The sequence below is a fragment of the Mustela erminea genome, chromosome 16 (genome assembly GCF_009829155.1).
Source record: "Mustela erminea isolate mMusErm1 chromosome 16, mMusErm1.Pri, whole genome shotgun sequence".
NCBI classification, from domain to species: domain Eukaryota; kingdom Metazoa; phylum Chordata; class Mammalia; order Carnivora; family Mustelidae; genus Mustela; species Mustela erminea.
The window spans coordinates 51,510,598-51,538,508 of NC_045629.1; the positions used below are offsets into that span (position 1 = coordinate 51,510,598).

The following is a 27,911-nucleotide window of genomic DNA, read 5'->3' on the forward strand; positions in this document are numbered from 1 at the left end:
GTACTATTAAACTTTAAATAAATAGCTTTTGGACATACTCTTAAGTTCTTAGAGTTTTCAAGTCTAGTAAATATGATCTGAAATAATTTATTGGTCAATTAAATTCACTTTTAAAGAACACATTATTTATTTATTTAAGAAGAGGAAGAGAGAGAAGGGAGCTCGGGGCTGAGGGAGAGGGAGAGAGAGAATCTTAACCAGGCTCCACATTTAGCATGGAGCACGGCATGGGACTTGATTTCATGCCCCTGAGATCATGACCTGAGCTGAAATCAAGAGTTGGACGCTTAGCCAATTGAGCCACCCGGGTGTCCCTAAAGAACATTTTAAAATTCAAATTATCCATATGCTTCAAATAAAAATATTTCTCCACAGCAAGTAATTTCTTATGTTTCATATATTTATATTATATATGTTTCATATATTTATATTTTATATTTCAGAATATAATTTTTTTTTTTAAAGATTTTATTTATTTATTTGACAGAGAGAGATCACAAGTAGACAGAGAGGCAGACAGAGAGAGAGGAAGGGAAGCAGGCCCCCTGCCAAGCAGAGAGCCCGATGCGGGACTCGATCCCAGGACCCTGAGATCATGACCTGAGCCGAAGGCAGCGGCTTAACCCACTGAGCCACCCAGGCGCGCTCAGAATATAATTTTTTATATTTCCATCACTCTTTGCCCTGAGATCCTTGACAATATTTTATATTTATATATTTATACATTCCCTTTGATTTTCATGCAACTCAATTCCAGTTTACTGATGAGCCTTATTTCACTTCTTACAAGTAAAGTGACATTGAAACTTCTGATTTAATTGTATTACTAAAATCTGATTAGAAAGTAAAATCTGGGCGTGCTTGGGTGGCTCAGTGTGTTAAAGCCTCTGCCTTCAACTCGGGTCGTGATCTCAGGGTCCTAGGATCGAGCCCCATATCAGGCTCTCTGCTCAGCGGGGAGCCTGCTTCCTCCTCTCTCCCTCTTTGCCAGCCTCTCTGCCTACTTGTGATCTCTGTTTGTCAAATAAATAAATAAAATCTCTAAAAAAAAAAAAAAGAAAAGAAAAGAAAGTAAAATCTGTTTTGAATTTCTTTTCTTGGAAGGCTTGCTAGTACAAAGAGAAAGACCATTTTGATTAGGGGTCATTCTTCCTTTTCTTCTAACAATTTCCTGGGGGGGGATTTTATGGACTCCTATAGCTTCAAATACTGGGTACATGTTGCTGATTTACAGCTATGATTTCACTAGCTAGATTAGTCTTTGGAGCTCCAGATCCACCTATATAGTTCCTACTGAAAAATCTCTGTTTGCATGTATTAATTGGCACCTCAAATTCACCTTGTCTGTACCTGAATTCATTATTTTCCAAGTGTGTTTCTCATGTGTTTCTTCTTTCAAGGAATGGTTCTTTCCAGTTGTCCAAGCCAGACTTGGAGTCCTCCTCTACTTCTTCATTCAAGTATTAGTAGCCTTACTTCTCAATGTCTCGTAAATCAGTCTACTTCTCTCCATTTCTCTTGATACTACGATAGTTCACACTGCTCTCACGTTTGTTTCTTACCCCAAAATTTCAGTATCTTTTTTTTTTTTTAAAGATTTTATTTATTTATTTGAGAGAGTGAGAGAGTGCATGAGTGGGAGGAGGGGCAGGAGATGGGGAAGCAGACTCCCTGCTGAGCAGGGAGCTGGACCTGGGCCTCGATGCTAGGACCCTGGGATCATGACCTGAGCTGAAGGTAGATGGTTAACTGGGCCACCCAGACCCCCCATATTTTGGTATCTGCTTAATTGTTCTCTCAGCTTCCAGATTTGTTTCCTTCCAATTAGTGTGCACTTTGTCACACAGTTGAAGACTCAGTCAGTAGTAGGTAATGATATTTTGCCTTATTTATAAATCATGTGATAAGTTTTTTTGTTTATTTTTTATTCCTGTTGACATAATAAAGATATGATGGCAACAGTATTTCATAATGTTTTATAGCTAAGTTTTTCATGTATATGTTATAGCTGAAATTTAATTTACCTGTTCAGAGGAATTAACTTGGCAAATTTGTTAGTTCTAACTTCATTTTGTTTCATTTTTTTAAGTTTCTGCAGTGTGAATTAATTTTCGTTAAAGGGTGATGCTTTTAGTTATTCATGGAGACTTCAGTTCAAACGTATCAGTTATAATCTAGTCATTCCCTCATACTTGTATTCCAAATATACCAGTCTTGTTTGTGCTTTTGTGCTTTTTGCATACTTCATGTTCTTTGCATGAAATATTCTTCCTTACTGGTTTTGCTTGACATTCTCTTCTTTATTCTTTAAAGGCCTGCTTACATCTCAGAAACTTTCTCTTAATCCTTTTTCATAAAATCTTGGTATCTCCTCCATCATTCCTGTTTCTATAGTGCTTTGTTGTTTTCCTGCTTTCAGAGGTCTCTCCATTCTGCATGGTTTTCCTTCTCTTACTACATTTAGTTCTTTGATGGCAGAAACTGTCTTACTTAGTTTTTATGTCCCAGAAATCTAGTTTAGTGCACGATACAAATAAACTGAGTGCTTCATAAGTGATTTTTGTTGGACTAAATGATTAGCAATAGACGTCCTGGATGGTGCACAATAGTTTTTATATGATCTTTACCATTTGTAACAAATGAAGCAATCAAGAGCACAGTATAATGTAAAGAATGCAATTCTGTCCCTTCTAGGCAATATCCTATGTTTCAATAGGTTAGAATAGTATAGAACTCTATGCCAGGCACTGTACTGAGAGCTTTCCATGTTATTTTATTTCAGAAAATCCTATAAAGTAAATATTGATTCCCTATTTTGCAGATAAAGGCTTAGAGAGTTTAAGAAAATTATACAAGGTATACAGGTAGAAATGTTACTTAAAAAAAAGGTGGAATTTTAAGATAGGTCTCTCTTAGTCCTTCCTCTTAGTCACAAGTATTATAAACGGCTAACCATAACATCAGAGAAGCAGTGATACTTCAAAACGCATGATTTTAATTTTTAATCTATATGTTCTTATATCAGATCATTATTATTATGTTACCACTTTTACAGTTATTATTATATTTAAGTAATGAGAAATGCAACAGTTTTTAACAATATCTAAATGTGTTTCCTTGACCAAATCATGCATCTTGCCATTTTATTAATTTATAGTGTCTTATCTTTAATTTTTTTCTAATTTTTTATTTTTAGTTATAAAGGTTAGAAGGCTTCTAAATTAATGGAACAGAAATAACTTTTAGAAGCAATATGCATAATTCATATAAAATTTTATCTACTTTTGACAGTATACGATGAAATTAAAGATAAACAGTGATGCTGTGTTTTATTGTCTCTACTTAAAAAGCTATTTTCTTTAACATTGTTCAGTTTCTCTCTTTGGGTTAATTGAGTATATAATTGGGATTTTATTTATGGAAAGAACATTTTCATTTTTCTGATGTTTGTATATTTAATTTCTTTTATAGAAACTATTGTTTATATATCTTTATATATTCTAGTATATGGCATACTCTTGCTTGAAATGTGTGGAAAAAATTTTCCTTTTAAAATGTTTATATTTCAGTCAAAATGTAACAGACTTTTTCAGAATTTTTATTTCACTAACAAACTCTTAAAAACTCTTACTTATTTTAGGAATGGAATTAATTATTATTTTTTTTGTTTTGTCTTTTCTGTCCTTTCTAACTTGCTTTCGTGGATTTCACACCAGGAGGACAAAGTGGTTAGAGTCTTTTTTTTCTGTCTAATATTATTTTTTTCTTGCTGTTATTATTGCTAATTTTAATTTGTTAGCTATATTTAATTTATATACTTCTAAGTGTTTTGTTACAGCTGTAGTGCATGGTAATTGCTATATGTTGATATATTTTAAGCATGCTATCTGATTTTACTGATAAACACATTTTATTATATTATAGATGAAAATTTGATTACTTTATTTGACTCTTAAAAAAGCCTGCCTCTTTGATTTCGTATTTTTTTTAAAGGAAATATTCTAGCATTCTTCATTGTGATAAGAACTTCTTTCATCTTATTATGGTTTTCTCAACTCATTGTATTGGTCAGTTTTCAAGTTTCTGAGTTAATATAAAGATGTAATCTTTGTAATAATGAGTCTCAATAACATTGAACATGGATTTTCTGAAGCGTATGTTTATAGTTGATCTGAGCATTTGATATATTTTTATTTTTATTTATAAAATGTTTTAGAGATTGGCAAAATTAGCTATCTTATATCCTCATGTTGCATATTAGATATAATTATAATTTTAAAATACTCAGGTATATAGAATTTGGCCACAGGCCGGATTGGAATAACCTGCTAATGTCTGCAGAAGTCTGATTTGGGTTTGGATGTGCTCTGGAGACTGGTGACTTCCTGCAAACATAGATAAAATCTTCCTATTCTGATTCTTTTGATGAGTCATACTAAAACTTAAGGTCTTTTCAAGCTTTCCAAATTCAAATTGGCATAAAACCCAAAGAGAGATCCTTTAGCTGATATCTTCCAACAGTACCTTCTTTTTTGTTGGTTGGAGCATTTTTATTCTGTTCAGTTTTCAGTTACTTGGTTGGGATAATACGAGTGTTGGCAAATACTGATACGGGTTTAGAATGAAATCTCTGAGCAGAAGAAAAGATACTGTGATTTCCTTCTTCTTCTTCTTCTTCTTCTTTTTTTTTTTAAAAAAAGCTATAGGAATTCTACTAAATATTTAAGGCAGTTTTGAGGATATATAGGCAATTATTGTAGAACCTGCCCCAGACTGTACATCATCCTCAATTCAGGGCAGGTTCCCTAGAGAACCCACCAGCTTTCCACCAGCCAACTTTATTAGTGTAAGTCAGGCAATTCAAAACCTTTAGAATCTCTTGTGCTACTTTTATGTGCAGAGTTAACACAGGCTACATAATAGTTTGTCATCTGTAGTTTTCATAATGAATTCTGACACCTATCCCAGAAATGAGACTTTCAGTGATAACTTAGCTACCGAATGACGTTCATGTACTGACAAGATTTCATAATATAACAGTTTGTATTTTAAACCACAGAGAGGCTAACAGATAAAAGTATGTGAATTTTATGTGGGTTTGGAACATTGCAAATAAAATTCAACAGGACTTTTTAATGACACTCTTTTTTTTTTTTTTTTAAAGTTATTTATTTATTTATTTATTTTTTAAATTTTTTTATTTTATTATTATTTTTTTTATTTCCAGCATAACAGTATTCATTATTTTTGCACCACACCCCGTGCTCCATGCAATCCGTGCCCTCTATAATACCCACCACCTGGTACCCCAAGCCCTGTTTAATAGAACTTTCACCAATGATGACAGTGTTTTGTATCTTTAACATCAATGCAGAAGGTTCTTGTCGCAGGTAGCTGTTGAAACTGTGAAATGTGGTGAGTGTGGCTGAAGAACTGTAATGGAAATTTTATTTAATTTTAATTAAATTTAAATAGCCATATATAGCTAGTGGCTAAAGAAACCCCAAGCGTGGGTAGCAAACGTCCCGTGACTAGTCAGCCTTTAAGGCACTACCCTGACCTCACAGTAGCCGTGTGATGTGTAAACTAGTCATGGAGATACAAGCTGTACAGAATGCAGGAAAGCTACACTCGCCAGGGCCAGTCTCTTATGCAGCCCAGGAGAATAATGGACAAGGGACACCCTCCTAAAGGGCAGAACAAGGGGACATGAATGACCACAGTCAAGGGAGACAGCTGAATCAGGAGCTACCAGATAGGGTGACCAAAGAAATGAAGGTATGTCCATGGAGGGATTGCTGGGTGCTATACAGTTGACCACTGTATCTTTCTGATTCTTCCTGTTTTGGACGAGAGTTTCTGTTGCGGTCCCTCTGTTCTTTCTCCATCATCGTGTGTTGAGTGTATTGGGAACAGGTAACTTGCCTTTCAGTGTGTAGTCAGTGTTTTACAATGAGGTACACTTGACCTTGGTGGAAAGATTTGCTCTACCTCTACCTCAGAGATCCTGGATTCAGAGCCAGATTTTGTAAGTAGATGAGACTTTGGGACTGTCTCCTTTTGGGAGGGAGCGAAATGGATTATGAGTAATGTGTATACATGTGTGTGTTTGTGTGTGTACACATATACATACATTTTAATGCATTCATATATATGTATACATATAAACATGTGTGTATGTATATATGTACACACACATGTGGACTGTTGGCTAGTTGAAGAGCAGACTGTTCTAGAACCTGTTCAATGGCTAGCCTGACTTCTTTATCTCTTGCAGTCCCCAATGGGAGGACCTGAAAAATATAAAAATTTCTAGATTTCTCTGCAACTGGGACACAGTTCTGTGGCTGTGACACAGTTCTAGGAAATGAGGTGTAAGAAAATTTATGAGAGCTTCTAGAAAGTCATGATAAAGAATGAAAGATGTAGCTGGCACTACCTTTTTTTTTTTTTTTTTTTTTTTTTTAAAGTGGCACTACCTTTTAATGCAGAAGTGTTATCTTGGGCTTTACCAGCCCTCGTGAAGATGAGGGAAAAGCCAAGAGTATTGGAATCATGAGGTGCATGACCTTTTCTGAGCTCCTGGTTTAATAGTATTGGACAGCTTTCTTCAATGTGAGAGAAGTACCCATCCTCAATTAATTCTTGTCACTAGAAGTCAGATTTTCTGTTACTTATCGACAAAAGCATTCCTAGTGGAAACCTTAGTAGAGATGTATTGTGCAGCAGGGAAACCCTATAAACATCCAGAGTGTTCTTCAGAAATATGGAACTGGAAGAAAGAAATATGTGTTGATCACTGTCTAGATACTCATCTATTTGCTTTTGCCTCTGTAAGTGTTTGAAGACTTAGGGTCACTTAACATGTCTGCTTATATATTATATATGAATTATCTCAGGTTACAAATAGCAAATTAATGTGAATATGTTGGTTTTAGAGAGAATATTTTCTTAAATATGAATTTATCCTATTTCACATGGAATCAAAGAAAAAGGGATCGAATTATTTTTTATAATATAATTTGGGTGTTTCTTTGAAAATTGTGTGGAACAAATAAGGAAACTAAAGCTCTATGGTAAATTATTTGCCATAGGTTAGAACATATCTCTGTTTATCTTGTAATAAACATTGACCTATTCATGTCTAGTGAGAGTAAAATGAAATTATAGCTTTGGGAACAAAGTGATGCTCATTTCACTGTCTAGTGATAATATTATTATTTATATAAAGACCACTTTAATGAGGATCCTCTTTCTTTTTTTATGACAGTGATGACTTCTCTTAGGATGCCAGTGGTACTTGTGGTTATTGTTACTGAAATGAAAGGTGTGGAAGGATGACATGTGATGTGTAGTGTTTCTCACATTTCAGAAGCGGAAAAGTTATCTGTTGGGTTGCAGCTGTAGCTGTGATATTCAGAACAAAGTGCTTGGTTTTCCCTGAAATTTGATGCTTTTTCTGATTTAAGCTCGTTATTGAGGCTACCATACCTACATTTTCATCTAGCTGCTGATTGTAGTTCTCATTTGGAGTTGGAGTTCAACAAGAAAGTATTTTTATAGTATATTTGTTCCATTTCATCTGGGCAATAGCTGTACAGAGCTGCATTTCAATAGATACTGTCTTAACAGTAATAAATTAACTTAATTGCTTCTGCATTTCTATTTGATAATAAAATAACATGTATATGATATTAATGAAATTGTTCTAGAAATTTAATAGAAGAGCTCTGTTAGGGCCAACTTTTATAATAGAATCATAAGTTAAAATGCTACCACTATGCTGCCTCTTAAAGTCTGACAAAGACCAGAATTTGTACTTTTTCAGTAAGAATACTATTCAAACCTCCCAAGTTTTTGTTAGCAAAATAGAAGTATTTTGAACAGTATTATTTAGATGACATATCTTACAACAGAAATATGGAAAAATGCATTTAGAAAACAGGGAGAGCTGAAGGGAATGGGTGAAAATAGGTAAAGGGGATTAAGAGATACAGGCTTCCAGTTAAAAATAAGTAAGTCACAGAGATGAAAAGTACGACATAGGGGAAATAATAATATTGTAATTGCATTGTATAGTGACAGATGGTGACTACACTTACAGTGGTAAGCACTGAATAATGTATAGAATTGTCAAATCAATATATTGTACAGCCGTAACTAATATAACATTGTATGCTAATTATAATTCAACTGAAAAAAAGGCAAGAAGAGTTTTGATTAGGGAAAATTGAAAGGGAAATTGTAGAGCTGGGAAAATGTTGTGCATAATTTAAAAGATAGGGATAAAAGTCACATCAATAAAAAATATAGGGACTGCTGAATATTTACTTGGATATATTATATATTCAAAATTCAGTGAAAAATTTGTAATATTAAAAATCATTCACCTGATCAGTTGCCTAGTTTTGGTTAAGTGTGCAAATGAACTTTGGAAATCTCATTTAGGTCTCTTATAAAAAGGGATTAAAACTCACATTGTGGAAATTCTGTGAAATGCCATATCTGTAGGATAAAATATCCTACAGGGAAATTATAAAGAATATATGGGACAAGTGAAAATACTGGTAACTATAACATGTTGGAGGTTTGGGAAGGTCATGTTACTAATAAGAACTGATTTAAAATGACTCTTAGTTTGGCTTTGATAGAGATCAAAAGAAGTTAGAGAGATCACGAGGTATAGTTACAGTTGCAGCATAGCTAACTTCTTGGGAGCAGAGACAGGTTGTACATTTTGATTATGTATTTTGCTACTTCTCCACCTGTAGCTAACTTTTGCTTTGATCCAATCATTCCAATCAGGTCTTCCATTCTGTTGAATCTACAACTGAAAGGAGCCCTGTTTCTTGATCCTCTGTGAGGCTCCCGTAATTACACCAAGTGCCATAGATGAGAGCTTATGAGCTCCTGAAATAGGAGAGTGTCATTGGCTGTACTGTGGGATCAGAGTTGAGAGTTAAGTGACGTGAGAGTTGAGAGTTAAAAATGAGAAGTTCAGTGGTTGAATAGAGAGGATGAAAAAGAGTAGTATAGGATTGCAACTAGATTTTTGCATTGAATGAAGATATTTGTGCTGAAGCCAGCTTGTGGAAGATAGAGGGCATATTTGGGGCAAGAAGGGATGGCAGTGATTGTAGTTACAGCGGTACGGAGTTTGAAGAGCTTTTAGGACACCAAGAAAGGGGTGTTCATTAACTTTATTGAACAGTCATTGTGTATGAAGAGCATTGTGATAAACTTTTCATTGTGTATCATTTCATTCTCATGACAGCTTCTATTAACATTGAGTGGTGGGAGTCCTAATAGGGTCTGAGATGGGATGCAACACAAAATGGTTAAGAACAAAAATTCTACTTGCAGAATGCCCAAGTTTAAAGCCAGCCTCTGTCACGTTACTAACTATATTATTTGGGACAGTTATATCACTACTATAAGCCTTACTTTCCTCATCTCTAAAATGCAGGTAAGATTCTTTTTTTAAAAAATATTTTTTATGGCTAAGTAATAGTCCATTAAATATAGATACCACATCTTTATCCATTCATCTATTGATGGACACTTGGGCTGTTTCCATAATTTGGCTATTGTAGATGCTGCTGTAAGGGTCAGGGTGCATGTACGCCTTTGAATTAGTATTTTTTTTTTTTTTTTATTCTTTGAGTAAATACCTAGTAGTGTGATTGTTGGGTCATAGGGTAGTTCTGTTTTTAACTTTCTGAGGAATCTCTATACCATTTTCCACCGTGGTTACACTACTTTGCATTCCCACCAACAGTGTAAGACGGTTCCCCTTTCTCCCACATTCTCATCAACATCTGTTTCTTGTGCCGTTGATTTTAGTCATTCTGGCAGGTGTGAGGTGATACCTCATTTGGTTTTGATCTGTATTTCCTTGATTATCAATGATGTTCAACATCTTTTCCTGTGTCTGCTGGCTATCTGTGTGTCTTCTTTGGAAAAATGTCTATTCATGTCTTCTGCCCATTTCTTAACTAGATTATTCATTTTTGGGGTGTTGAGTTGGATAAATTCTTTGTAGATTTTAGATACTAACCCTTGATCAGATATGTCATTTGCAAATATCTTCTCCCATTCTGTAGGCTGCCTTTTAGTTTTGTTGATTGTTTTACTTTGCTGTGCGAAACTTTTTATTTTGATGAAGTCCCAACAGTTTTATTTTTGCTTTTGTTTCCCTTGCCTCAGGGAAGGGAAACATTTCATTTCTAGAAAGAAGTTGCTATAGACCATGTCAAAGCTGGTACTGCCTGTGTTCTCCTTTAGGATTTTTATGGTTTCATGTCTCACATTTAGGTCCATTTTAAATTTATTTGTGTGTTTGATGGTAAGAAAGTGGTCCAGTTTCATCTCTTTGCATGTTGCTGTTCAGTTTTCCCAACATCAATTGTTGAAGACTATTGTTTTTCCCCCATTGCATAGTCTTTCCTGCTTTGTCAAAGATAAATTGACCATATAGTTGTGGTTTCATTTCTGTTTTTCAGTTCTGTTCCATTGATCTATGTGTTTATTTTTGTGCCAGTACCATACTGTTTTGATCAGTACAGCTTTATAATGTAATTTAATATAACTTAATATAATACAACTTAAGTCTGGAATTATGATGGCTCCATCTTAGTTTTTCTTCTTTGAGGTTCCTTTGGCTATTCAGGGCAATGGCACGGGCAGAACTAGATAGTATTATGCTAAGTGAAATAATTCAATCGAGAAAGACAAATACCATAATGATTTTATTCACGTTTGAAAACAATACAGATGAGCAAAGGGAGAGGAAAAAAAGAGAGGCAAACCAAGAAAGAGACTCTTAATTCTTGAGAAAAAACTGCCAGTTTCCAGAGGGAAGGGAGGAGGGAATATGGGTTAAATAGGTGATAGGGATTAAGGAGAGCACTTAATGGCAATGAATTGTAGGGAATTGTATGTAAGCGTTGAATCACTATCTTGTACACCTGAAAGTACATCTGAACGTAATATTACACTGTATGTTACCTAACTGGAATTTAGATATAAACCAAAAAAAAAAAAAAAAAAAAGGAGAGAAAGAAAAAAAATAGGGGCAATAAATAAGTATACAAGAACAGTGCCTACCCTACCTTTGATTATTGATTCTTTTCCCAGGACTCTGAGGACCCTCCTTCCTAAGTGCAAAGGGAAATAAAACCCATTATCATATTAAAAAAAATAAGAGAATCTATTCTATTTTAACATATTATATTTTATATACTTTATATTTTTATACTTTTATATATTTTAACATATTATATTTTAACATGAAATAGAACAGTATATGATAATTGGTTTGGTGATGGCTCTGTGATAGTCATTGGGTCCAGTAATGATCTAACTGTCCTGGATATGTTCTTCCCCTGTTGGGCCTCCTTAGGTCTCTGAAGGCCCTGGATTAATTTGTCTGACTAGGACAAAGGCAGTGAAAACTGGACCAGTTCTTTTTTATATGGAGCTGCTTGTGAGTCCTTATCCCCGGTAGGAAACATTTAGGAATTATATTCATGATCCCCCCATTTTCCTCTTCCTCGACAGCCGCCTTTGTTCTCAGGGCTCCTCCCAAACAAAAGGCCCTTTTCAGTTCCTTTAAGTCTTCCTCTAGTCCTATCCTGTCCTCCAATTCCTATGTCTCTCTGCAATATAGCTCTTCCTCACCGCCATATTACACTATATACAATGTTTAACTCATTTTATCAGCACCATGCTCTAACCAACTGAGCTAACTGGCCAACCGTTGTTTAACTTATTTTAAAGAACATTATTATGTATAGGAATAAGTAACCGAGGGATGTGGTACAAAATTCAAAAGATACAAAAAACATAGATAGCTAAACTAAGTTTCTTTCCCGTCCCTGAGTCTCCTAGTTTCCCAGTATCTCCATTCTTGTCTCTACAGGTAGCCAGTTAGCATTTTCTTTTATATACTGTGAGATATATTGATGGGCATACAGTTTTTACACAAATATTCTGCACTTTTAATTTTAATCTCTTACTTGTATAGCTTGGAAATTTTCCCATATTGATACATATGGAATTATCACATTTATCTTTTTTTTTTTTTTAAGATTTTATTTATTTATCAGAGAGAGAGAGAGAGAGAGAGAGCGAGCACGGGCAGACAGAATGGCAGGCAGAGGCAGAGGGAGAAGCAGGCTCCCTGGCGAGCAAGGAGCCCGATGTGAGACTTGATCCCAGGACGCTGGGATCATGACCTGAGCCGAAGGCAGCTGCTTAACCAACTGAGCCACCCAGGCGTCCCCTATCACATTTATCTTAATGAATCCATTATTACATGTATGGATATGCCACAGTTTATTTAATCAGATTATATATGATCTCTTGCTATTATAAACCCATTTTTAACATATGTCGCATTGCATATATGCAAATATTGCTGTAGAATAAATTCCTTGAGATGGAACTGCAAAACATTTGAAATTTTGCTCAGTATGCCAAATTGCCCTCTCTAAAGCGTATACATACGTATATTTCCACTACGTATGTGAGGGTGCTGGTTCTCACATTCTTGATTACACGATATATCCATCTTTTTTATCTTTACCAAGTTGACTGTAATTTTACCTTGCATTTATCTTATGGTGAGTGATGTTGAGCATCTTTTCATATTTAGAAGCTGCTTGTATTTCCTTCTCTTCGTCCTGCTCTCAAGAGGAAAGCTCTGTATTGTGTTTAGGTCCTAAAATCATCAAAAGTACTTTTATTATTGTGTTTTCATATTGAAGCAAGATGTTTTACCAGACACTGGAAGTTTCAGTATGTTTTAAAATACGGAGCCAGAGGACAAAGGGCTAGAAAAGGAAAATAAACTCCAAAGTTCCATTCCCTTTTACAGAATTATATGGTAACTTTGCGTGTTTTTCACATGATCATTTAGAAACAGCTTGTATAGCAAGTTCACTGCAAAGTGATATATGTCTTAGAAGATAAAGAAGTATAACTTATATACTATCACTTTTGGCCATACTGTGTTTTAAGACAATGCATTTATTTTCAAAATGTTGTTTCAAGTGTTTTTAAAACTTAAAGTATATAAAAATGTAGAGGTGGGATTTATATTTTTAAAGATAAAGACAGGTTGTGTCGTATATCTGAAAGAGCTGTTTATTTCTCATACTGTGTCAGGAAACATAGGGAGGATGGAACCCATGAAGGAAGGGGGGATAGGAGAATCCCATTTGAATTGACACATTTGGTTTTAATCTAATGAGTAAAAATGATGAATATTTGTAACTAACGAGGTGTTACTGAAAGTCCAAAGGACTACTTCCTAGATTCCCTTTAATACAAAATACAGAGATGCTATAAATATTATTCCAGGTCTTTCATGGACATATAATTTTATTTCTCTTTGATAAATACTGAAGAGCAGAGTTGTGAAAAGTGAGATATACATTGAACTCCTATTACAAATAGTTTTCCAAAGTTCATGTACGATTTTACACTTCCATGAACAATATATGAAAGTTTTAGTTACTCTACAACCTTATAGCATTTGGTGTGAGCACAAAGTGATTCGGTTTTTATTTTTATTTCCTGAATGTCTAATGATGTTGAGCATCATTAGTGTTTATTGGCCATTCCTATTACTTCTTTTGTGAAATATCTTCTTACATCTTTTGCCTAATTGTCTTTTCATTATTGATTTGCAAGAATTTTCTCCATACTCTAGATACAAGTATCTGATATATGTATTAAGAATATTTTCTCCCTCTCCGTGGCTTGCTTTTTCAGTTTTTAATGGTGTATTTTGGAGAACGGAAAAATTTAATTTTGAGGAACTCCAGTTTATTAGCTTTTTCTTTATTGGTTAATGCTTTTTGTATTATAAGGTGTTCTTTTCTGCTCCAAGATTACAAGGTTTTCTCCTGGCTATACTTGCTTGTTTGTTTTTCCTTCTATATGTTAGAATCAATTTGTTTAGTCCTAAATAAACCATAATCTTATTTAATTTCATCTATATGATATGAAGTCATTATATTCAAAATTAGAATATAGTTTTTGATTTATATCCCTCAGTAGTATTTATATTAATTTTGTGTACTTCTCAATAATTTTATTTTAAAATTATAAATGAAATGTTTTATTACTTTTTTCACTTATCTTTTATATAGGAATATATTGATTTTTGTATGTTATTGTACATAGTCACCTTTCTGAATTATATTGCTTCTCAGAGTTTGCCATTTGTTTCTTTTGAGTTTTAACAATATAAAACCATATGAAAATAATATAATCTATATCCTCCTATATGATTTCTCTTGTTTAATTGCATTAGCCAGAACCTTCAGAAGAATGTAAAATAAAAATTTATTCACTTAAATAATTAAAATAACCTATGTAACTTGTCATATTTTTGTATTTTAAAATTTACTTTATAATTGTATGATTACTTTCAAGTTCTTCCTCCTACCCCCAAGACTCCTATGCAAGCAGGTTTTCTATTTCTGTTGCAAATTTAACTCAGTTTTATCAGAGCTTTCTTGACCTACCAATTTCCTACTTTTTGTTCTTTAAGGGCTGTAAATCATCCAACTGTCTTTCTTGTCTTCTGCTACCTTCTGGCCAGGTTCAATTCTAAGGCTAGTCGCTGAGACATGTTACTGATATCACCACATGATTTTACTCCTTGAATCTGTTATGTGGTAAATCAAAATCTTGGATTTTCATAAGCGATCATGCATCCTTGGGATAAAACTCACTGGGTTATGATATAATATTCTTAAAAATATATGCATGTAATTTTGGATTTGATTTGCTAGTGTTTTGTTGAGGACTTCTCCATCGATGTTCATGAAGGATAATGTTCTATACTTTTCTGTTCATCTGTGTTCTTTTCTAGTTTTGGTTTCAAGGTTATGTTGACCTCATAAAATGAATGATTTTATTCCTTCTCTATTTCGAAAGTTCATTTTATTTCTTCTTTAAACATTGATAGAATTTACCTTTGAGGCTAATGGAGTCTGGAGTTCTCTGAGGGAAGGTCAAAAATTTTGTGTTTGATTTTTTAAAGAGAAATACAACCATTCAATTATTTCTTATTGTGTATTTTTTTTTTTTTTAAGATTTTATTTATTTACGTGACACATGGAGAGAGAAGTCACAAATAGGCAGAGGCAGAGGGGGAAGCAGGCTCTCCGCTGAGGGGAGAGCCCAATGTGGGACTTGATCCCAGGACCCTGAGATCTTGACCTGAGCCAAAGGCATAGGCTTAACTCACTGAGCCACCCAGGCACCCTCTTATTGTGTATTTCGTTAAGTTTTATTTTTGAGAGACTTTACTTATTTTATCTAAGTTTTTGAATTTGTTGCCATAAAGCTGTTCATCGTATCTACTTATTAACCATTAATGGTGATATAATCTATAGAGATGTCCCCTCTTTCATGCTTGATATTGAGAACTTGTGTTTTCTCTCTCACCCTCTGTTTCTCTCTGTCTCCACAAGTCTTGCTAGGGGTAAATCAATTTTTGGTTTCTTTTCTTTTTGTTTATTTGTTTTGCTTTGTTTACTTTTCGTTCAGTTGTTTTTTTTTTTTTTCTATCTTCATTATTTCCTTTTCCTATTTACTTGAGTTTACTTTGTTTCCTTTGCTAGTATCTTAAAATGGAAGCATACCTCATTAATTTTATACTGTTCCTCCTTTCTAATGCAAGCCGTTAAAATTGTAAATTTCTCTTTAATATCTCCTTTAGCTGTATCACATCAATTTTGATAGGTGTGCTTATCATTAGTTTAAACTACTTTAAACATTTCTCTTTTGATATTTTAAATTGGATTTTTAGGTTGTTTGAAAACATGTTGCTTTATTTCCAAATATTTGAATTTTTTAAGCTACCTTGTTGATTCCCAATCTAATGCCATTGCAGTTAGAGAACATATTGTCTTAGATGTTATTTCTTTGGAATTTGTTATTCCTTTGGTTCTGTGGTTCTGCTTAGAGAATGATCCATGTCACTGAGGATTGTTCTTTCTGATGTTGTTCAATATATTGTTACATACATATCAGTTAGATCAAATTGGTTAACGGCATGGTTCAAAACTTAAATTCTTGCTGGTATTTTGTGAAATAAGTTAATGAGGGAAGAGGGGTTAAAGCATCTTCACTGTGGATTTATTTACTTTTCTCTTTCATACTTTAAATTTTGTGTCATCTGTTTGAGAACTTTATTATTAAGGCACATTCAAGATTGTGAAGGTGAATATCATGTTTTTTGATGAATTGATCTTTTATTATCATGTAGTGCTTCTCTTTATGTTTGGTAGCACTCAATTTTGATGTCCACTTTTCCTGATATTAATAAAGCCACACCAGCTTTCTTATGCTTAGTGTTTTCCTGGTAAATCTTTTCCCATCCTTTTTACTTTGAACCTGTCTTTGTCCTTATCTGCAGTTTTAAAGAGAAAAGTAGACAAATCCACAGAGTTGTGGGACTTCAGCACCCCTCCCTCCGTTAAGTGATAAAATAAGTAAAAAAGTACTCAACAGGTCTTATGTTTGAGATGAATTTCTTATAAACAACATCTAGTTGGGTCTTGCTTTTTGTATCCTGTCTGGTAATCTCTGCTTTTAATGAGTGTATTAACATTTAATGTAATTATTGATATATTCAAGTCTATTGCTTTTTTTTTTTCTCTCTTTGTCCTCCCTTTTCTTTGTTCCTCTGTTTCTTCTCTCTTGTCTCCTTTGGGGAATATTAAATGATTTTTTTTTCATTGTTTATTTCCTTACCTCTATTGACTTTTCAGTTGTGTCTCTTTCTGACATTTTTAATGGATTGCTCAAGAGATTATGGTATATATCTTTAGCATATCACAGTCCACTTTGAAAATATTCTTTTACTTTGTGAATATTTTGAGAGTCTTACATCAGGTTACTTTCTTTTATTTTAAATTTTTTAAAAAAGATTTTATTTATTTATTTGATAGAGGGAGAGGGAGAGAGAGAGACAGTACAAGCAGGGAGAGGGGCAACTCTCTCCCTGAGAGAGCAACCTCCACGCTGAGCAGGGAGGCCCAATGTGGGGCTGCATCCCAGGATCCTGGGATCATGACCTGAGCCGAATGCAGTCACTGAACGAACTGAGTCACCCAGGTGCCCCAGGTTACTTTTAATGACCACCCTCCTGCTCTATGTACCTTATCTGTATATACTAAATACCCACATTACATTGCTATTAAAAATAACAGTAAGTAGTCAATAGTTTTTAAAAATAATTTTGTATATGTCTGTGTATGTATATATAAATAAATTTAAACAACAGACTTTTACTAGCATTTATTCTTTCTGGTGTTCTTTATTCCCTCTTATAGAAACATACCTTTTCTTTCAGCCCAAATCTGTAACACTTCTTTTAGCAGGTCTGCTGGAGATCCCAGACGTCAGCTTATGTTTTGTCTGAAAATGTCCCCATTTCATCCATATTCTTGAAGCATATGTTTGCTGGATTGAGAACTTGGACTAAATGGGTTTGTGGGTTCCTGGACCATGTTGCAAATAGTAAACCTGTGTGAAGTGCAGGACAATGTTTTGAATTATCAGGGGGAACATCTTTGTTAGTCGAGCGTGTAAGCAGAGAGGCACTTATCGTGCTTTCCCTGTCAGTATGCAAAATTTTTCTAGCTTACTCCCTCACTGAAAGCACAGAGTTCTCAGTACCCTGCATTGTGCCTCATCATAGATCGTATGATTCAACTCCTTAACCTGTGCAGACACTGGGCTTTAGTTTTTGGTCTTTGTGTGGTTCCTGCGTAGGTGTTAAAGTCTTAAACTACACAGTGTCAATCTTTGAGCATACTAATCTGGTTTGTAACTCTCATTTTCCTTTGTGGCCCCTCAGCTTTTCCTTCCCTATGTAATGAGCTTTTCATTTAAACTTGCTATCTTTTATACATTGTTATCTAGACTAATTTTCATTTTAATGAAATTAAATGAAATTTAATTATATATTTTATAATATTTTATATTTATTTTTATATTTTATAGTATTTTATATTTAATTTTATATTTATATTTTATTTTTAATTATATATATGTATTTAAAGATTTTATTTATTTATTTGTCAGAGAGAGAGAGAGAGAGAGAGCACAGGCAGACAGAATGGCAGGCAGAGGCAGAGGGAGAAGCAGGCTCCCTGCCCAACAAGGAGCCCGATGTGGGACTCGATCCCAGGACGCTAGAATCATGACCTGAGCCGAAGGCATAGGCTTAACCAACTGAGCCACCCAGGCATCCCTAATTTTATATTTTAATGTCTACAAAACAATGGATTTTATGTGTGTGTGTGTGTGTGTGTGTGTGTGTGTGTGTGTGTTTATGTTTACATCAAAGCTGTTCCTTATAGAGCCATGTCCTAAAGAAGAGAACGATCCAACAGGAAAGAGCTTGCTCCATTTTGTCACTAACAAGAGTAGACCTGACCACTTCACTGGGTTTGAAATTATGCTTGTTTCAAGTCTAGTCATTTATAAGAAATGACTTACCGAAGTCCTTTAACAATGTGAGTAAACACGAAACTGTAGTCTGGCATTGAAGAGATTGTAGCTTTGATTTTTGTTTTTTAGAGCTTACGATCGACTAATTTTCACCTATTGTGAGCAATTAGGACTTGGCTAGACTGACTCTGGAAAACCTATTCTCTTTAGAGTTATTCCAGGTTTCGCTCAATTTGGGTTCTCGATTGATTTTAATCTGAGAATGGGCTTTTATATAAAAACATTGTGATATATTTTGGGGAAATCTAGGGTATTCATGAAGCATAATATTAATGTTCTCAAATCAAGTTTTGTCACTAGAAATGATTCCTATGAAAGTTTTATTTATTTATTTTTTATACTAGAGACACTATTTAGCTAAAACGGATACTTATAGGCCTTTCTAAGCAGGAGCATATTATGAATTATTAGGCTTGTATTCCTCAGAACTGGCCTCCATTTCATCTAAAGATCAACTGAATGTGAACCAAATTCTAAGGATTAGAAAGTAGAATATGGGAAATCCCAATGGCTTTAAGTACCATCTGCACAGCTTACTAATGTCTTAGACCATCTGGGCTGCTATAACAAAATACCACAGACTAGGTGGCTTATAGACAATAGAAATTTATTTCTAACAGTTCCAGAGGCTGGCAAGTCCAAGATCAATGCACTGGCAGATGAGTGTCTGGTGAGGATTCACTTTCTGTTTCAGAGTATCTTTTTGCTGTGTCCTCACATGGTTGAAGGGGTGAGAGATCCCTTTTATAAGGGCATTAATCCTGTTTGCAGGGACCCCATCCTTATGATTTAATTACCACAAAAGTCTCCATCTCCTAATATCATCACCTTGGAGGTTAGGATTCAACCTAAATTTGGGGGAGGGGGGAGCAGATATTTAGTCTGTCCCAACTAATGTTTTCCAAATGCATATTCTAGTCCTGACCTGTACTCTAGAGTCATATATCTAATTTTCTCCTTGACATCTCTCCGTGGAATATATAATAGGTATCTCAGACTTCATGTGCACCCCTCAAAAGAGAACATTATTGCATGCCCTGTTCCTTGAGCCAAAAACGTAGGCATAATTCTTCATTCTTTCCCCTTCCTTCTCAACAGTTTTGTCAGTCAATCCTCGGGGCTTCTATATCTCACTTGAATTCCTACAATAATCTCCCAGTTGGTCTCTCTGCTTCCTTTTTCCAACCCAGTCTCCGTACATCTCTTTGGGTGATCTTTTCCAAAACGGAATCGGATTATGTAATTTCTGTGCTTATCCCTTAAGAGCTTTCTCCCACCACTTCTTATGAGGACATACAGGGAAGATGACACACTTTCTGGCTTCTGACTATCTCTTTAACGTCATTCCCATACCATCCTCCCCGTCATTGCTATCCTTCGCAGGCATTTCTGTCCCTGGAGGCACTGACAGATGCTGCTCTCCTCTGCCTGGCATGCATTTCAGCAGCTTTTCCCGTGCAGAGCTCATCCGCATTTTGCTGTCATTTCACCTGTCGTCACTTCAGGGAAGCCTTCTCTGACTGCTTTCTGGAGACTGTAACTTACTCTCTATCCTCCTGCCCTTCATTGTCTCCCAAGCACACAGGTATAGTTTGCCTGCTTGCATATTTGGTCATTTATTATCCGTCTCCCTCACTGGATCACAAGCCCCACAGCAAAGAACTGTGGGTTGTCTTCTTTATCACTGTATCTCTAGTAAGTCACACAGGACTTGGTATATGATAGTAGATTTCAAAACGATTCGTGAGTATAAGAATAATTAAGTGCTCGAATGAAATAATTTCCCGAGATCACTAGTTTCCCCCTGTCCTAAACCCCAGATGAGCAGATAAAATAATGAAGACATAAAATGAGACAATTAGTTTATTATTTTTAAGAGATAATAGTCTCGTGAAACTAAAAGTAGAGTGGAAAGATTTTAAATTTCATTCACTTTGATTTATGTTTCATTATGATTTAAAATTAAAAAAAAAGTGTCAGGCATGAGCTTGTATAAAAATGGCTGCGTCTGGTCGGGTGATTCTTTCTCTGTGAATGCAAGTTTTCAATATTTGGTCCTGTCATTTAGTATTAAGAGAGCTTAGAAAAGTGAACAGTTCAGTTAGTTCAGTAGACTGTGACAGGCTCCTCTGTGTCAGCACTTCCCATTCTTCAGTGTGCATTCTGAGGGCTTTCTAAAATCTGTGTCTCAGGGACCAGTCATACCAGGAACAAAATATAGTACTTCCTCTTCTAAAATTTATTGATTTGTTTATTATTAAATTTTAATTCCACTGTCATTAACGTACAGTGTTAGATTAATTTCAGGTGTACAATGCCGTGATTCAACAATTGTACGTATTACTTAGTGCTCATCATGGTAAGTGTACTCTTAATCCCCTTCACCTGTTTCACCCAATATACTACCATATACCAAGTCCTGTGCGACGTCCCTCTAGGAACCATCAGTTTGTTCTCTATATTTAAGAGTCTTGTTTGTTTGTTTGCTTGTCCCATTTTTTCTGTTTGGTTTCTTAAATTCCACATATGAGTGAAATTGTATGGTATTTGTCTTTCTCTGACTTACTTCTCTTAGCATCATACCCTCTAATCCATCCATATTGTGGCAAGTAGCTAGATTTCATTATTTTTTATAGCTGAGTAATACTCCACTGTGTGTACGTACCACAACTTCTTTATCCATTCATCTCTTGACGGACACTGCTTCCATAATTTGGCTATTGTAAATAATTCTGCTATAAACACAGGGGCGCATGTATCTTTTTGAATTAGTGTTTTTGTATTCTTTGGGTAAAAACCCAGTAGTGAGATTATTGGATCATATGGTAATTCTGTTTTTATTTTTTTGAGGAATCTCCATGCTGTTTTCCACAGTGGCTGTACTAGTTTGCATTCCCACCAACAGTACATGAGGATTCCTTTTTCTCTGCATCCTTGCCAACACCTGTTGTTTCTTGTGTTGTTGACTTCAGCCATTCTGACAGTCGTGAGGTGATATTGCATTGTAGTTTTGATTTGCGGTTCCCTGATGATGAGTGATTTGCAGTTCCCTTATGATGAGTGACGTTGAGCATATTTTCACGTGTCTCTTGGCCATCTGGATGTTGGAGAAATGTCTAGTCATGTCTTCTGCCCACTTTTGAATTGGATTATTTGTTTTTTTGTGTATTGAGTTGTATCAGTTTTTTATAGATTTGGGTACTAACTCTTTATTGGATATGTCATTTGCAAATATTTTCTCCCATTCAGTAGATTGTCTTTTAGTTTTGTTGATTGTTTCCTAATAGAGTACCTTAAATCTAACACAGTACTCACTCAGGGTCTCTTTCTTTTCATCACAGACTAGCTCTTTAAGTGCCATAATCATGTATCTTGTGGTCTGTTCCACTCTTGAGAATCATTCTTATCATATTGGATGGTGGAACTAGATTAAAATGGGCCTGGGTAAGAAAGGTATGCTCTGGTCTGGAGCCCTCCTAGTAAATAAAGGAAAATATAACCTATGATGGGAATTCAGATTCAGTGCTTCATTACAACAAATTCTGGATCCATGCCCACCAGAGCCCACCAGAGTATAACTGGCCTGGGAGCTGACCAGATTGGATCTCTAAGAATAGCTCTGCATTAGCTCTTGCTGTCCACAGAGTAACTGACCTGGGCTTTCAGGGGATAAGGTAGTGGTTTCAGGGACTGGTATGTGCTAGGCAGGATGTGCATTGGTTGGTGGCCTAACTTTTTGTCCAGAATTTCTTTTTAGGTATTCATCATGAGAGAATTTGCTGGGGTTTTTTTGTGTGCCTTTTAAAAATACCAGCACAGTGTGCTTTTTGGAATTGAGGGTAGGCTCATGTAGTTGTAGGTGATACCAAATGAGGGTTGTGTTAACCCTAATAGCCTAGTATTAGAATTTATTGTGATGTTCAAAAAGCAGGGAAATGTCCAACTAATGGTAAGATCATGTTCATTAGAAGTACACTACAAATAACCCATAATACAGCCAGACAGAGTGTATGAACATCCAAGAACCATTGACTTGGTTAAGTATATTTAGGGTAGTGTAGGGTAAAGCAGAACCTAATCACTGCTATTGAAAATTAGTTATCATGGCATATAATCATCATTGGGATTTTTTTCGTGTTGTGTTCTTAAAATTTTTTTATTGTGGTAAAATACACCGACATAAGATTTACGATCGTGACACTTTTTAAGCGCATAGGTTAGTGGTGTTAAAAAACATTCATAATGCTCGGCAACCACCACCATCATCTATCTCTGGAACTCCTTTTATCTTGTAAAATTGAAACTCTGGGGTCGCCTGGGTGGCTCAGTGGGTTAAGCCACTGCCTTCGAGCTCAGGTCATGATCGCAGGGTCCTGGGATCGAGTCCCACATCGGACTCTCTGCTCAGCAGGGAGCCTGCTTCCCTCTATCTCTCTCTGCGTGTCTCTCTACCTACTTGTGATTTCTCTCTGTCAAATAAATAAATAAAATCTTAAAAAAAAATCTTAAAAAAAAAATGAAACTCTGTACCCATTAACTGCTCTATTCTCCCCCTTCCCCAGCTCCTGGCAACGACCTTTCTACTTTCTATCTCTATGATTTTGACTACTCTTAAGTAACTCATATAAGTGGAATTATACAGTATTTGTCTTTTTGTGCCTGGCTTATTTCATTTAGCATAATGTCTTCATGGTTCATTCCTGTTGTGACAAATGACAGTATTTCCTTACTTTCTAAGGCTGAATAATATTCCCCTGTGTGTGTGTGTTGTGCTTATTTACTGGTTGATGGACAATTGTGTTGCTTCCATGTTTAGCTATTATGAATGCTGCTGCTACAAACAATCTTAAGGCCCTGCTTTCAATTCTTTTGGGATTATACCTAGAAGACGAATTGCTGGATCATATGATAATTCTATTTTTAGTTTTTTGAGGAATTGCCATTCTGTTTTCCACAGGGACTATACTCTTTTGCATTCCTTCCAACAGTGTACAAGGGTTCCAGTTTCTCTACATCCTTACCAGTACTTGCTATTTTCTGTATTTTTTTTTTTTTTGGTTGTTGTTGTTGTTTGTTTATTGTTTTTTTGATAGTAGCTACCCTTAAGGGTATGAGGTGGTTTCTCATAGTAGTTTTGATTTGCATTTCCCTCATGAGTGAGGTTGTGATACTGTTATTTGTAATAAGAAATACATATTTAGTTTTCTCTTTCCATTTGCCTCTGTGTATTCTCTAATTTCCCTTGTGACTTCTCTGATCCATCAATTGTTTAATAAGAGAATATTGTTTAATTTCCACAAATGTGTGAATTTTCCAGTTTTTCTTCATTATTGATTTTTAGCTTCCTACCTTTGTGGTTGGAAGACTAACTTTGCATATTGTCTATCTTTTTAAATTTATTGAGACTTAATTTGTGACCTACAGTGTGGTCTGCCCTAGAAAATATTCCATGTGCAGTTGAGGAGAATATGTCTGCTATTGTTGTTGGGTGGAGCATTGTGTATATGTCTCTTAACTCTCCTTGGTTTATTGTGTTCAAGTCTTTGATTTCCGTACTCATCTGTTTGTTCTGTCTGTTATCGAAAGTGTGGTATTGAAGTCTCTAACCACTGGCATAGAACTATTTCTCTTTTCAGTTCTGTCAGTTTTTGCTTCATGGATTTTGCTGGTCCGTTATTAGAAATGTAATGGTCTATAATTGTTTTATCGTCTTGCTATTGAAGATTTTATTAATATATTATGTCCTTCTTTGTCTCTTGTAAATCTTTCTGATTTAAAGTCTATTCTGGGTGGTGTCAGGATTGCTGTCCTGGCTCTCTTTTGGTTACTGTTTGCATGGAATATCTTTTCCCATCCTTTCACTTTCCATCTACTTGTGATTTTGGATCTAAAACGAGTCTTATGGAGCATATCGTTGGATCATGTAATTGTATCCATTCTTCACACAGCCGTCTTTGAAGAGTTTAACCCGTTTACAAAGTAATTCTCGATTAAGAAGGACTTCTTTAATTTTGATGTTTGTTTTCCATATGCCTTATAGCTTCTTTATCCTTCATTTCCTGCATTACTGTCTTTTGTATTTTGTTGATTTTTTTGTACTGAAACGTTCACTTTTTCATACCCTTTTCCTGTATAAACTGTTTTCTTTGTGGTTATCACAGGGATTACATTTACTGTTATAAAGTTATAAAACTCTGATTTTGAATTTTCACCAGCTTAACTTCAGTGACATACAAAATCTCTGCTCATTACAGCTCCATTTTTGCCCCTTTCCGTTGTTGATGTCACAAAATTGCCTGTTCATGTATTATGTGACCAAATATATAAACTAACAATTCTTTAAAATGCAGTAGTCTCTTAAATTATGTAGAAAACATTTGGAATTACAACCTGAAGTTGTGATAATGCTAGCTTTTAGAGTAATGATTAACAAAATAGATATTAATGTCTTAAATCATGTAGGAAATAAAAAGCGGAGTCACAGGTTGTTACAATAATATGTGCTTTTATAATTTCTCATGTAATTACCTTCATTGCGATCTTTATTTCTTCATTTGACTTTGAGTTACAGTCTAGTGTCCATTTTACTCTGCAGGATTCCCTTTAGCATGTCTTGAAGGGGGTAACAAACTCCCCCTTCTGTTTATCTGGGAATGATTGGTTTCACTCTCACTTTTGACAGTTTTTCTGGATATAGGATTCTTGTTTGATAGTTTTCCTTTAGCACATTGAATTTATCTGCCCACTGCCTTCTGGTTTCTGAAGTTTGTCATGAGAAATTTTCTAGTAATCTTATTGAAGATACTTATTGAAGATACTGTGTATGTGACAAGCCACCTGTCTGCTGCTCCTTTCAAGATTCTTTCTTTTTCTATGGCTGTAGAAGGTTTGGTTATAATGTGTCTCGCTGTGGGTCTCTTTGAGTTCATTGTACTTGGAATGTGTTGAGTTCTTGGATGTTTACATTCATGTCTTTCTTCAAATTTGGGAAGTTTTCAGCCATTATTTCTTCAAATATTCTTGCTCATTTCTCCTTCTGGGGCATCCAGAATACATATATTTGTCACTTTGATGGTGTCTAAATGTCCCTCAGGTTCTTTTCATTTTTCTTCATTCTTTTTTTTTTCTTTTTTTTAATTAAAAAAAATTTATTATTATGATTTTTTAGGGCAATTCTTATGGTTTAGGAAAGGAATCTTGTGGAAAATCACCATCGCAGTACTTCTAGGACATTCCTGGGTAGGGCTGGGGAGGTGTGGGGTGGGGGTGGGGCATTCTTCATTCTTTTTGATTTCTGTTCCTCAGACTCAATATTTCCATTGCCCTAGCTTCCCATTTGTTGATTTGTTCCTCTGCCTGCTCAAATCTCCCTTTGACTCCTCCCTCTAGTGAGTTTCTCATATCAGATGTTGTACTTTTCAGCTCCAGGTTTTCTTTTTGGTTTCTATGTAGATCTTTTTTTTTTTCCTTCTTCTTTATAGATATTTCCATTTTGTTCACACATAATTTTCTTGACTTTCTTTACACCTTCCTTTAGTTCTTTGATCATCTTTAAGATTGTTGTTTTAAAGCCTTTGTCTGTTAGATCCTCCACCAGGTCTTTTTATGGACAGTTTCTATTTTTTTTTTTCCTTTGGATGAATCATATTTTCTGTTTTTCTTTATGCCTCATGATTGTGTTGTTGTTGTTGGAAATTGAACATTTGAATCTAATGATGTATCTCTGGAAATCAGAGTTTCCCTTTTCTTTAGGGTTTATTGCCTTTTTTTTTTGGTTATTGTTTTTATTTTTTGATTGTTATTGGCTGTCTCAGTACCAAAGATCAGCCCGAGGTATAAACTTAAGGTATTCTCAGGTCTTTCCTTAGCCAGCACCTTTCTCTGGGAATGTGTAATTTTTGTAATTTTTCCTGACCATTGTTTGCTTTTGAATGTTATAGTCTTCAATATCTGGCTGCCAAGAGAGGAAAAAGAGAAAAATGAAGCAATAGGAAGGGAGAAAAAGGGCACCAGCTCTTTAAATTACCTGGAGGTAACTTCACCCAGAGAGGCAGGTGTTTGCAGCAGTAGGGGTAGGTGCAGTGATAATGGCCGCCTGCTTTTTGTCTATACCTTTTGGACCAGACATAGTAATCCACGATCAGAGTACAGGTGCATAATATTTGGAGGATAGGATCCTTTTTTAAGCTTTTTATTTTAATTCCAGTTAGTTAACATACAGTGTTATATTAGTTTTAGGTGTATGACTCAGTGATTCAGCATTTCCATACATCACCTGGTGCTCCTCACAAGTGCACTCCTTAATCCCCATCACCTATTTCCCTCATTCCCCCCCACCTCCCCTCTGGTCACCATCAGTTTGTTCTCGGTAGTTAATGGTCTGTCTCTTGGTTAGTCTCTCTCTTTTTTCTCCTTTCCTTATCTGCTTCTTAAATTCTACAAATGAGTGAAATCATATAATATTTGTCTTTCTCTGGCTGACGTATTTCATTTAGCATAATACTTTTTAGCTCCATATATGTCATTGCAAATGGCAAGATTTCATTCTTTTTTTATGGATGAATAATATTCCATTGTGTGTGTGTATATATGTATAGATACATATATACACCACATATTCTTTGTCCATTCATCTATTGATAGACACTTGGGCTGCTTCCATAATTTGGCTGTTGTAAATAATGCTGCTATAAACATAGAGGTGCATGCATATCTTTGAATTAGTGTTTTTGTATTCTTTGGGTAAATACCTAGTAATGAAATCGTTGAATCCGAGGGTAGTTCTATTTTTAAATTTTTGAGGAATCTACATACTGTTTTCCAGAGCAGCTGCACCAGTTTTCATTCCCACACACAGTGCATGAAGGTTCCTTTTTCTCCACATCCTTGCCAACACTTGTTTCTTTTGTTGTTGATTTTAGCCATTCTGACAGTTGTGAGGTGATCTTGCTTTGTAGTTTGGATTTGCATTTCCCTTTTTGCCCAGCCTGGCCTCCGCAAGTTGTGTGAAACTGTTTAGGAACACATGTGTGATGCTCGCCCAAGAGGAAGAGATGGAGGGTGAGTAGCTGACACTGTGCTGAAAACTGAAGTTGACTGAAAGGGACTACAATTTACCACCAGATTTTCTCCTGGAAGTTGTAATCTTTTCAATAAACTCCAAAGTTTCAAAGTAGGTGTATTATGTATTAGCCAGATTCGGCCAGCGCAGCTGTTGTCTAGATGGCAAACAGATTCCTGTGCTTCCTACTCCACCATCGTCCCCTTGTGGGGGTTTTACCTAATTCTCTACTTTACCTCCTTCCACTTGTGTTTTCATAATGTAAAATTCATCACCTTTGGAACTACATCTTTTATTAAGGAGATTCAATTCT

General features: G+C 35.2%; 1 protein-coding gene across 27 annotated transcripts in view; it reads left to right on the forward strand.

Annotated features, from left to right (window-relative positions):
* The window catches only part of RIMS2 (regulating synaptic membrane exocytosis 2), a 594,152-nt gene that overhangs the window by 135,165 nt on the left and 431,076 nt on the right, over nt 1-27,911 (forward strand). For 16 of the 27 annotated variants that reach the window (XM_032316364.1, XM_032316365.1, XM_032316366.1 and 13 more), the window contains one exon: nt 3,717-3,728. The exons of the other annotated variants lie outside the window; for them this stretch is intronic. In XM_032316364.1, the coding sequence (XP_032172255.1) occupies nt 3,717-3,728 (12 nt within the window). The remainder of the gene's footprint in view (nt 1-3,716; nt 3,729-27,911) is intronic. 27 annotated transcript variants of the gene reach the window in all.